The 11,953-nt window shown below is 41.3% G+C and overlaps 2 protein-coding genes and 1 pseudogene across 2 annotated transcripts in view; 1 reads left to right on the top strand and 2 right to left on the bottom strand.

Annotated features, from left to right (window-relative positions):
- Nucleotides 1-1,038, bottom strand: part of LOC145488014 (neuroligin-4, X-linked-like) — a 2,821-nt pseudogene extending 1,783 nt beyond the window's left edge.
- LOC145488634 (neuroligin-4, X-linked-like) overlaps nucleotides 1-11,953 on the top strand; it is a 198,055-nt gene that overhangs the window by 16,074 nt on the left and 170,028 nt on the right. The gene's annotated exons all lie outside the window — the stretch shown is intronic.
- LOC145486985 (acetylcholinesterase-like) lies at nucleotides 4,025-11,505 on the bottom strand. The gene is made up of 5 exons (XM_081465692.1): nucleotides 11,456-11,505; nucleotides 10,194-10,821; nucleotides 7,944-7,995; nucleotides 6,113-7,199; nucleotides 4,025-4,643 (listed from the first exon to the last, which is right to left on the bottom strand). The coding sequence occupies exons 1-5, from the start codon at nucleotides 11,503-11,505 to the stop codon at nucleotides 4,025-4,027; spliced, it is 2,436 nt and encodes an 811-aa protein (XP_081321818.1).

The raw sequence follows: 11,953 nt of genomic DNA, 5'->3' as shown, positions 1-11,953 counted from the left end.
CATTCCAAAGCTCCAGTTCGCCATCACTCCAAGGCTTGTAGCACCCTCCTGACTGGTAAAACTAATCATAAACTTTACTTTCCTGAAGTCTCCTTTTTCTCGTAGTTTCCGGGGAGTGTCAAGAAGAAAGCGATTATCCACAACTGGCCCCCAGCGTACATTATCAGTCATCTCAAAGGGTATTGTGTCGGAAGCTTTCTGTATGTCCACGTCTTTTTGCTGGAGTATGCAGGCGAGCATTGTGCTGTGATCGTTCGTCGCACAGTCCAGCTTTTCAGCAAGCTCTTTAGCAAAACGGACACCTGACGAAACGGGTTGAATCGAAAAGGGACTCAAATCCACTCCACTCTCTGCAATGGCTTGGTGGAAAAGACCCTTAGATAGTGGCGACATGAGATGGAGGGACACACTTGTTGCGCCAGCACTTAGACCACATATAGTCACCTTGCTGGGATCACCGCCAAAATGTTCAATGTTGTCTTTGACCCACTTGAGTGCTTCGACTTGATCCAACATTCCATAATTCCCAGGGGCCGCAGAATCTCCGGTCGTCAAGAATCCAAATGGTCCGAGACGATACTGGATCACAACTACTACTACACCGTGAAGAGCCAAAAGATCGCTGGGATATGTCAGTGCTGTACCGTACTCGTAACCTCCTCCGTGGATATAAAACAGCACGGGCAAACTCTGGCTGACATTTGGGCTGTAGACATCGAGATACAAGCAGTCTTCGCTGTACGTGAAATTTGGAGCGAACATTTTGGTCATGAATTCCAACATTTTACCCTGCCAGCACACGTCCCCATGCTTTTTCGTTTGGAGAACGTTCGGCCAAGCTTTTGGCGGCACTGGGGCTTTTAGTCTGAGCTCTCCAATCGGCGGAGCGGCGAAAGGAATGCCAAGAAACTTGCTGACAGACTTAAACGGACCCGAGGCATTCGGGTACGAAGTCACAAGACCTTCGATGTCTCCATACTTTGTGGACACTATTTCTGACCTGACCAGTGGCAAAAATGCACAAATCACGGAAAACATCGTAAACATGTTGTTCTTAAACAACATTTCCCTGTGAGTATACTAACCCGAAGAAGATGTTGATAAATTCCTTGGTCAGTAGCTCTTTTAGAGGGTAGATCCTGACCAAATAGACGTTAGTCACACAGGTTTAATAATAAACTAATTAAGTGTGCCCAGGTTAACGTGTTTATATAGGACTAAGTATGACGTAACTACATTGTTCATATACTAATATAACTATGCCTTGATCAGGTTTTCGTCACGTTTATATTTGTGTCACAAATCTTTTGAACCGTGAAGATTCAGGAATCTTGCTGAAAGACTTGAATGAAACCAAGGTGCTAAGGGAACGAAGCCAAAAGATCTTCATGGCTCCACACTTCTTGGACCCGTCAGCTGACTTGACCTGCGACGAAAAGCACAGACCATGTCCAATCTTAGAGTCAAGGGATGGTCCATGCCACTCGATGTGTCCATATTTGGATGACTGCTAAAATCTTTGCCAGTCGGCCGGGAAACGACAATATCGGGTATGCACGACTAACCATGAGCTCATCAGATGATCAGTCATCAGCTCATCAGATGACTGTTTTACTTGAGTAATAACTCTGAAGGCATTTGTAAAATATCCATGACATGTAAATTCCAATTCTTATCGAAAGCCACTTCCATTTATATGAGTTCGCTGAACTGAAAAAGTGTACTAAGTAAAGAGTTCTCTCATATTTTGTACTATAGTAGGTAGTCTGTCGTTTATTTGTTTGCTACCAAATATTTTTCTTCGAGAGCGCGAGGGATGCGAGAGCGGCCGTTCGGGGTTTCTTTAATTTTTAATCCCCTGTTTAATTAATATTCCTTTTGCTTGTGTTCTGACGCACTCAAGACAAAATAGAAGGTCTGTGAACAGACTATGTAATTTGTAACTTTGACCGCAACTTTGCTAACTTTCGGGAAATTTATAGTCAGTTATCTCATATTTCGTTTGGCACTCTTTGAAGGATGTGAGCTGTTGTTTGACAGTTTATCCTATTGTAAGTTTTGTGAAAAAAGAAATAAAAGCAACAAAACAATTAAGCTTTAGGTGACTCATCTTTATATCAACAAAACAAAATAAGCTTACGTGTCACGTAATATTCCGTGATCAAAGTGAATATTTAGAAAGGGTTGTAAGTTAATCAAATTAGGTTTCGCTAAGCTTTTGGGATTGACGTGCTGCGCATTGGGTCTTACAGTTCACAGTAAGAGCCAGAGAGAAGACGAATGTTGTGATCTTTAAATAAACTTATGAACGACCAGTTGAATCTTGGCATTCGCAATACTGTCTCGAACTAATCGAAAGTACAATATATTTGAACCAGGAAATCGCCGCTTAATAGTGTGATGTTTAGTACATGACTTTTAAGATAATATAATATAAACATGCATTGCACCAGTGAGTTTAACTACCTCCTACCTCACATTTCAGATCGCTGAGCTCACCAGCCTGGTCTGTCAAAGTTATCCTGCCCGCATTGCGTGAACATTGTGAAATGTTATTGCGAAAGAGCGTAAATATGAGAGTTTCCAAGAGAACAGCAATATAAACGCCATCAGTTACTTTCTTTACCATTCTTATACCATTCTCGACAATGTAATAACGTCAAAACTATTGCGAAATAATTCGTTTGCAAAAAATGATGCATGGGTATAATTTGGACTGAAAGACTTAATGACGGAAGAACTGAAGAAACGAAAGACTGAAGGACAGAACAAGGGCGACTGAAGTATTGTAGGACTGTAGGACTGAAGGACTGTAGGACTGAAGGACAGAAGGACTGAAGGACGGAGGGACTGAAGGACTGAAGGACTGAAGGACTGAAGGACTGAAGGACTGAAGGACTGAAGGACTGAAGGACTGAAGGACAGAAGGACTGCAGGACAGAAGGACTGCAGGACGGAAGGACTGCAGGACGGAAGGACTGCAGGACGGAAGGACTGAAGGACGGAAGGACGGAAGGACGGAAGGACTGAAGGACTGAAGGACTGAAGGACTGAAGGACTGAAGGACTGAAGGACTGAAGGACTGAAAGGCTGAGGAACTGAAGGACTGAAGGACTTTGTTGCAGAAATTTAAATCAAGTAAAACATTTTGTATTGAAAACGTGGGATGTTACGACATGCGGTATGAAAATTGTAAAACTAACTTCCTGAATGTTTATCAGTTATTAAATAATGCTATTCCGTAATTACTCTAAATTACGTAGCAAACAAACTATGGCCGGACTGAAGAAAAGACAAGACACAGTCACTTTTGTTGGTGTGTTTTAGAGGATGAGAAATGGACTCTTAACGGATGATTGACTTTAAAAGAAATATATAATATAGAAAACAACTGTAGTTACTATGTAAGAACTGCGTAGTTTTCGATCTTAGATAGTGTATGGTTATGGCGCAAAAAAACTTCAATCAGCATACTTTTATGGAAACCTAATTTTCAAAAATGCTCGGTCAAGTAGTTCAGCAAAATGAAATGCATCCCATCCAATAATTAAATAAACAATAGCTTCCATTTTTCGAGAAAATAAGCTCAGATATTTGTCCGCAGCCATTATCTGTTCCTCGAAGCTCACCGTTACCGAGAGAGTAGTTCAAGGAAAAATTGTGAGTTTTGAGGAATAGATGATGTGCAAGGACAAATATACCCGAACATATTTTCAAAGTCAAATGGAGGCTATTGTGTTTATTATCCTTCGAATATTTTTCGTAACACGCGCACTTTAAAAGACTGCGGAATATCATTCGGATATTGCCCAGGTTAAGCTGGTGCATATTCAGTCACGTGACGCGTTTAGACAAATCGCGTCTGAGCGACAATATTGCATGGATTAAAATCGGTATTACATAATTTATTGTCGTGTAGCCGTTAAAGAAATTTTATTACTAGCACTTAAGTTGTATATTAGATATCATATTTATAGCTGCCTAAGCAAGTCATTGCACCTTAGCGAAGTCATTCAATTGCAATTCAGAACAGCACAAAAGCGATGACGAGTGCAATGTAAATAACCATTCCTATGGCAACACCAGCACTTCCACCGCTGACCACCTCCTTCTCGGTATCAAACTTCGCTTGCTGCAGTTTAGGATAGTACTCATTCCAGAAAGCCATTCGGCGAGGAGCAAACGCCGCCGCCATCTTGGGTTTGGTTTCAACTCGCAGATAAGATCTGTGAGTGGAGTTGTACCTCTCCCACGTAACACCGCTGACTGGTTGTGGCGTTGGATCACCGGTCTTGACGAAGTTTGCGAACGTTGCCATGATGAACTGACTGACGTTTTTGTCGGCCGCGTCATACCTAGGAAACCACAGTGGGATTCCAAAGGGAAAAAACACGTTTTCGCCATGAGCAACTCCCATCCACTCAGCGGAAATACTGGCGTTCTTTGGACGGTGAGCAAACTCGTACATGTACACTGAAGCATATTTGCTGTGAATATCAGCAACCTCGTGACTTGGTGCAGTGAAAATTTGATCACCGATGAGGTCGACAAGTTGACTTCTCAGTGCGTATTTATCACTGTTATCAGGCCATGGCGTGTACATGAACTCCAGCGCGTCCGCGACGAGGTCGGCGGTTTTACTTCTGAAAAGGGAAAACGGAACAATTGTTGTTGGATGTTCATCATAAAGGAAAAAGATAGAAGCAAGAAACTTATTATTCCAATGACTTGCCGCTTCATTTGGATTTTACTTTCAACTTGGACTGTAGATATCTTCTAAATTAATAGCGTTAAAGCACAGAAACACTGGACAGACAATCCTGGCCAAAAGTTCTTGGCATACTTGACAAAATGGAAGTCATCATTCAATTTTCCGAGCCCCCCTCCCCCAAAGCAATGTTGGAATAGTGGGTCTACTTTCGATGAACGGATATCAACATTGTGTTGGGGGTGGGGAGGGGGAGTTGGACAGAGAGACCATATGTTGGCAAAAGTGCAAAGTGTCCCAAGACTTTTGACCAGGATTGTGGTTTACAGGTAATTTTACATAAATTAAGTTAGACCGTAATCAGGTAAAAATTAGCGATAAGAAAGAACAACGTTTCGGTGACATCGTGACACCATTTTCGAGTTTATCTTTTTGCATTTGAACTTGAAAATGGCGTCACGATGTCACCCAAACGTTGTTCTTTCTTATCGCTAATTTTTTCTTCTTTATGCTTTATAAAACCTTTGCTTAAGTTAGACCTGTGTTTGTAAATATCTCAATTCTTTTCAAGAGAAGAACATTCAGAGAACCGGAAAAAAGAAACGCTCTTCCAATTGCTTACATAAAACAAAACTTTCAGATAAAAATGTAGTTGAAAAGGACATCTGAATTATTGCGGAATCTCTCGAAGATATAACCACAAGCGGATGTAGAGTGAAGAAGGCGAGTTAGATCAAGATAGCTTTGCCTTATAGTTTAACATTTCACCGCTCTGGTGACTGGCTCACTTAATAAAACGCATAGTTTATGCCATCCCCCACTCTTCCCCAGGTTTAACACAATTCAAAATAAACAGCAAGACCACCGAGCCCGATAACCTAATAAAAGGGTCGGGGATTGTAGCTCTCGTAAGGTCTCACATGAATGGTTTGATACCCTTTGAGAGGGCAATAGAACAAACAACAGAAACAATGTCCCTAGCCCCAAAACAATAAGCACTTAATGACTGCCCAAGGGAAACAGTGAGTTTTGTTTCCCTGAGACCCTCAATGTTCCCCAAGGCGAAGCTTTACGCGGGACCATTCATTAAGTGTTTTGTTATACCTCCCAACTCAAAACTAGAAACACTGCAAAGAAATCGTTTGTTTGACGCCGGCTGGCTCACAAAGTTGTCTCGGTTTCAAGGAGCACAACCTGATCATGTGCTAGTCGAAAGTTCAAGTTGTTGTTTCCCGATGGAGTTAGTAAGTTTTGACCCACGACACGTGACTCGTTCTCCTCCAATCGGAAAACGTATTTGAGTTGTCGGTATAACAATCTGAATAATTGCTTACGAACCGAAAACAATTACAAGCTTACGGAAGCTGCTACACATCTGAACCTAGAAACAACATTTCAACTCACCTGCCGTTTAGAGAATGCGCAAAGTTTGTTACAAATTTCTTGAAGAATGAGGGACTCGCTCCGTTATCCACACTTTCCGCCATTCCAAAGCTCCGGTTCGCCATCGCTCCAAGGCCTCCTACACCCTCCTGACTGGTAAAACTAATCATAAACTTTACTTTCCTGAAGTCTCCTTTTTCTCGTAGGCTCCGGGGGATGTCAAGCAGAAAGTGATTATCTACAACTGGCCCCCAGCGTACATTATCAGTCATCTCAAAGGGTATTGTGTCGGAAGCTTCTTTTTGCTGGAGTATGCAGGCGAACATTGTGCTGTGATCGTTTGTCGCACAGTCTAGCTTTTCACCAAGGTCAGTAGCGAAACGGAGAGCCGACGCAACGGGTTGAATTGCAAAGGGACTCAAATCCACTCCACTCTCTGCAATGGCTTGGTGGAAAAGACCCTTAGATAGAGGTGACATGAGATGGAGGGACACACTTGTTGCGCCAGCACTTATACCACATATGGTCACCTTGCTGGGATCACCGCCAAAACGTTCAATGTTGTCTTTGACCCACTTGAGTGCTTCGACTTGATCCAACATTCCATAATTTCCAGGGGCCGCAGAATCTCCGGTCGTCAAGAATCCAAATGGTCCGAGACGATACTGGATCACAACTACTACTACACCGTGAAGAGCCAAAAGATCGCTGGGAAATGTGAGTGCTGTACCGTACTCGTAACCTCCTCCGTGGATATAAAACAGCACGGGCAAACTCTGGCTGACATTTGGGCTGTAGACATCCAGATACAAACGGTCTTCACTGTACGTGAAATTTGGAGCGAACATTTTGATATAAATTTCCAACAATGTACCCTGCCAGCACACGTCTCCATGCTTTTTCGTTTGGAGAACGTTCGGCCAAGCTTTTGGTGGCACTGGGGCTTTTAGTCTGAGCTCTCCAATCGGCGGAGCGGCGAAAGGAATGCCAAGAAACTTGCTGACAGACTTAAACGGACCCGAGGCATTCGGGTGCGAAGTCACAAGACCTTCAATGTCTCCATACTTTGTGGACACTATTTCTGACCTGACCAGTGGCAAAAATGCACCAATCACGGAAAACATCGAAAACATGTCCTTAAACAACATTTCCCTGTGCGTCGACTAACCCGAAGCTGAGATGTTGATAAATTTCTTGGTCAGTAGCCGTTTTTAAGAATGTAGATCCTGACCAAATGGACGTAGTTCTTTAAGAAGGTAGTTACAAAGGATTAATAAAGTAATCAAGAGTGCCCAGGCTAACGTGCTTATATAAGATAAAGTATGACGTAACTACATTGTTCATATACCGATATAACTATGCCTTCATCAGGTTTTCGTCACGTTTATATTTATGTTGGAAATCTCTTGAACCGTGAAGATTCAGGAGCCTTGCTGAAAGACTTGAATGAATGTAAAATATCCATGACATGTACACTCCAATTCTTGTCGAAAGCCACTTCAATTTATATGAGTCACTGAACTGAAAAAGTGCACGTAGCGGAGAGTTCTCTCATATTTTGTACTATAGTTGGTAGTCTTTCGTTTATTTGTTTGTTACGAGTGATTTTTCTTCGAGAGCGCGAGCGGTCTTTCGGGTGTCTTTTAAATCCCCTGTGGTTAATTAATATTCCTTTTGCTTGTGTTCCGACGAACTCAAGATAGTTGGTAACTTTGACCGCAACTGAGCTAAATTTCGGAAAATTTATAGTCAGTCTTCTCATATTTCGCTTGACAATCAAATTAGGTTTCGCTAAGCTTTTGGGAGTGACGTGCTTCGCGTTGAGTGTTATAATACGCAATCAGAGCCAGAGAGAAGACGAACATTGTGATCTTTAAGGTGGCTCTATATAGTATTTCACAAAGCTTTGGATATTAAATATGCATAAGTAATTTCTCCCTTGGTAAATGTTTACAACATAGCACTCGGTAGAAGGTCAATAATAAAAAACCTACAGCCTTAGGCTACGTATTGAAGACACTTTCAGAACCTAAATGTTGTTGCTATGGCAACTACTGATAGAAATGCTTGGCTTGTTTTTTTAACCTGCCTGACTTCTAGACGGTGTTTCTAGGTTTCTACACGGTGAATTTTCTTTGTTTTGGGGGAAACACAGTTAACACACAAGGAGTTTCAACTGACAAAGCTACAAGAAAATCTGTACATAATTTTCAGAGGAATTCGCAATTTTCGTTTTTTACGCATATTACATTAATGTATGTATAAAATTTGATGATTTTTGCTTAACAGCGAGAACAAGAAAAATCCTATCCATGTGCGAATTTTCAAAAAAATTCACCGTCTGGAACGCGCTTAAGGTTACAGTATACCTTCAGGGGTGTCTCGCGCGCAAGCGATGTAGCGCGTGCAGTTTAAGCTGTAGATACCTAAACCCCTGTATCAAATTAAAGCTTATGGGGCTGGCTATCAAACTATACCAAGAATTTATAAAGAAAATGAATTGTCGAATTTTTCACGACCACTAAATGCGAGCGCCCGAATCACCTTTCGAAAGCTACAAGTCAAAGCGAATTTCGTTTTTCGCCAATTTAATTTTTTCCTCGGTTTCAGGGCGCAAAGCGCTTAAAAAACGTGTCTGCGTTTTGGCATATTCAATTGCAGTAAAAAATTACAGAACATTTTCGAAACAAGATTAAAAAAATGTGGAGTGATCGTACAAAAATCGCTCTCGAAGAAAAAGTATTTCGAAATTAACAATTCCCAGACACGCTTTTGTAGTTTATATGTTAAACTAGCCACTGTCCAAATGAGCAATTGAACAAATTCCCTTTGAGCTATAACTCTTTAAAGTGTCTGCTTCAAGTGAAAAAATTTATTCGAGAAAACAGCGCTAAGAAAAATTTTCTGCTTCACAAACAAACTCCGCCCACAAACGCCTTCAACTGGGTTCTCAGATAACTAAGCCAATCAGTGCAGGGAAAGTTTACTACCGTTAACCTCCTGGTGAAATTTACGCGCGAATCTCTAAAAAACTCTTGTGTTTCGCAATGCGCTCAAGGAACCGAAGGCAGAGAGATAATTTTTCTGTAGCTCGGTTTTTCTTGAAGCTGGTCTGGCAAAATAGAGAAGACTAAAAAGGATACGAACGCTAGAGTGGCTGAGCGAAGGAAACAAACAAAAGAAAGCGCGAAGAGCAACTGTGTGTGGGCAACTGTGCATGGATAATATTTCAAATGGTCTCAATGAGTCCGACGATTCGTCGATATCGGACTCATCAGAAGAGTCTCTTTCAGCATCCCTGTTATTGCTGTCAAGTTCCGAAATTTTTACAGAACCTTTCTTTTCTCTTACCACGAATATTTGCCCGCCTTATACGATAACTATAGCTTCATCCGCGTGGCGAACTTTCGCTTCTTCACTCATTGATGTATTTTCATTCGTTCTTCGCTGTTTTCGCTTTTTCGAACTGGTCCATGGTTTAAACGTGGTCTATGTTTACTTATAACTTAATAGAGACACGCCTTATACCAAAGATGCTGGGTAGTCAGAACAACAATGCTGATCAACTGAGTAGTCAATTCGTGACATCCATATAGGTAATTCCCGCGAAAATCGCCTCGGTTGATTGCATACGCGCTATAGGGCTGTCAATCAAGAGGTAAACTTTTGCTTCCGGTGAAAACGTAAAACCGCCATTTCTCCGCCAATACTTAGCCTTTTTCAAAAATTTTTTTCAGAAATTAGAGATTATTCTTCGACCACTATTTTGACCCAAAAATCCAAATTTGAAGAAAATTGCCGGCCCGAAGGTATACTGTAACCTTAATATGCGTTTTAGATCACCCAAAGACCCCTGTATTTTCGTGACGTCATCAAAATAGAAATTCTTCAAGTTACGGTACTGCGCATGCTCACGTTTCGCTTCCTTCGCACGTGCTAGTTGAAAATTAGTCGAGATGTAGAGGCTTATTTTTCCCACGACGGCGAAAAGTATACCTAATAAGTGTTGTAATACTTATGGAAATGCGTTTTAACTTGTGGTTTCCTCCACTGCCTTGAAGTGCTCAACGATCTTGGCTAGAATACGGGTTGTTTTTGTCACTCGTGGCGCCTTGCTAGTTGCTGAAGATGGAGGCGGAGACAATACGCCAACAAAGCCTTTTGCTCCGAACTTCTCGAAAACATTCTTAAGATCTCGATATGAAATGCCACTTCCGGCTATTTTTTCAGCAATCTGTTGCTTGATGGGGAATTCCGCGTTTGTTGGATGATAAAGCGTTCTTCGGAACGTCTGCAGGAGTTCGTAGCGACGATCAAGGTATTTCATGTCGTTTTTTGCGTACTGTGTTGTTGACATGTTCTCTGTCAACATGTCCTCTGAAATGTTCAAACGGGAGTCGAAGACTATTCTTCTTAAAGCTCTAACATCCTCCATTGCATCGTGTGCGGGGAAAGGCTCATGGAAAAGTGTCTGATAAATGGATTGTTGATTTAATTTAACTGTGGAACCATCCGGTAAGACCAGAGAGGGATGTTTACGTTTGACCAAGTTCTTCATCACAGGGAGAGTGTCAGAAAAGAAAACGTTAAGACAGGAAAGCTTTTCACAAAGTTGATGTCCACCTTGACGAAGAAGAGTTGGATTATCGAAAACCTGAGAGTTGTGCCCGATTAAAACAGTATAAATATTATTATCGCCTTTCACACGCCTGACAGTTTTCTCCAAGTAGCTGCAAGTAGGTTAGGAAATTTTCGAGTGACTTTCCAAGTGACACAGTTTCGACTGGTTGATTGTTTTTGAACAGAGTCCTGACGCCTCTGACTGTTCGGACACTTAAACCATTTACCCTTGTAGCACGAATATCTACATCCCTCAAAGGTAATATATAGTCGTTGAAACAGTGCAAACCTGATCGATCAACTGCTGAAAGCTGGCATATTTCTGCGGTTTTTCCAGACGTGTTTGTTTCAATATCGTACATGATGAAATTGTAAACAGTGTTTCTGTCATAGGGAAATTTCTCCGCCACTGGTCTGATCGTTAATTCAGGAATGCATGTTTCAAAGTTTTTCAGCTCCTCACTTGAAATTTTCAAATTGATGATGTCGAATTCTTGGATCAGTTTGGTAGAATTGTTTGGATCCAGGTTAAGTCCTATTCCACTTTGGTATGTGTTTCCTTCCTTAGCTTGACTTCTGCTTATGTAGTTGAGCTCTTCGGCGTTTGAAATTAATGCTGTTTTTTCTTAGTTTGTCTTGGGTAGCCTTGTGATCCATCCTTTCAATGTAGCTGATACAGTGTATACCAGGTTCAATGTTGAGGCTCTCAAGTGTTTGGCTAATGTACTGATATCCAAGGTTTACTTGCGAGATGCCACAGGCCACTTGGAAGTCATTACTTTCACTTCCACCATAGTATCTGATTTTGGGATTTTTTTGAGCCTATAACACTGTTTAGGGCCTCATTTCTCTGCGAATTTGACCCAGGTGATAACTTTGCAACTACTATGTCAGTACAATATTCATCAAAAATTCTATCCAAAGCTTTCCTTTCATCATCACCATAGAGATCTATATCTTTGCCATAGGGTAAGTCAGAGTGTTTATAGTTAATAGGGTCTTTCTTGGTACCACACCACGATTCATTGCAATTTTTGTGGTCTCCAAACGAATGTGGTAGAATGCTTTTTAAGGATTTTTGAAGTGCTGATGGATTTCCCTTATTTTGAGACACGCTATAAGTAAAACATTTGACTAAGTAGTTGATAACTTTCTGTAACTTTTGATGGCAGCATTTCTTTCTTCTGACATTGCAGTTTTGCAACTTTTCTTTGTTACTTGCTCTACTGCATGCTCAATCTC

The sequence above is a fragment of the Orbicella franksi genome, chromosome 5 (assembly GCF_964199315.1).
Source record: "Orbicella franksi chromosome 5, jaOrbFran1.1, whole genome shotgun sequence".
In the NCBI taxonomy this organism is placed as follows: Eukaryota; Metazoa; Cnidaria; class Anthozoa; order Scleractinia; family Merulinidae; genus Orbicella; species Orbicella franksi.
The sequence above is the reverse complement of the archived record's forward strand: the minus strand, read 5'-3'. Positions and strand labels throughout refer to the sequence as shown.

Coding starts and splice junctions, on each gene's coding strand:
- LOC145486985 (XM_081465692.1), bottom strand. CDS start 11,505: ATGGTGGAAGTGAAAGTAATGACTTCCAAGTGGCCTGTGGCATCTCGC. Junction 10,822..11,455: donor TGGCCTGTGGCATCTCGCAA/GTAAACCTTGGA, acceptor ACCTACTTGCAG/CTACTTGGAGAAAACTGTCA. Junction 4,644..6,112: donor GCGCATTCTCTAAACGGCAG/GTGAGTTGAAAT, acceptor TTCCCTTTTCAG/AAGTAAAACCGCCGACCTCG.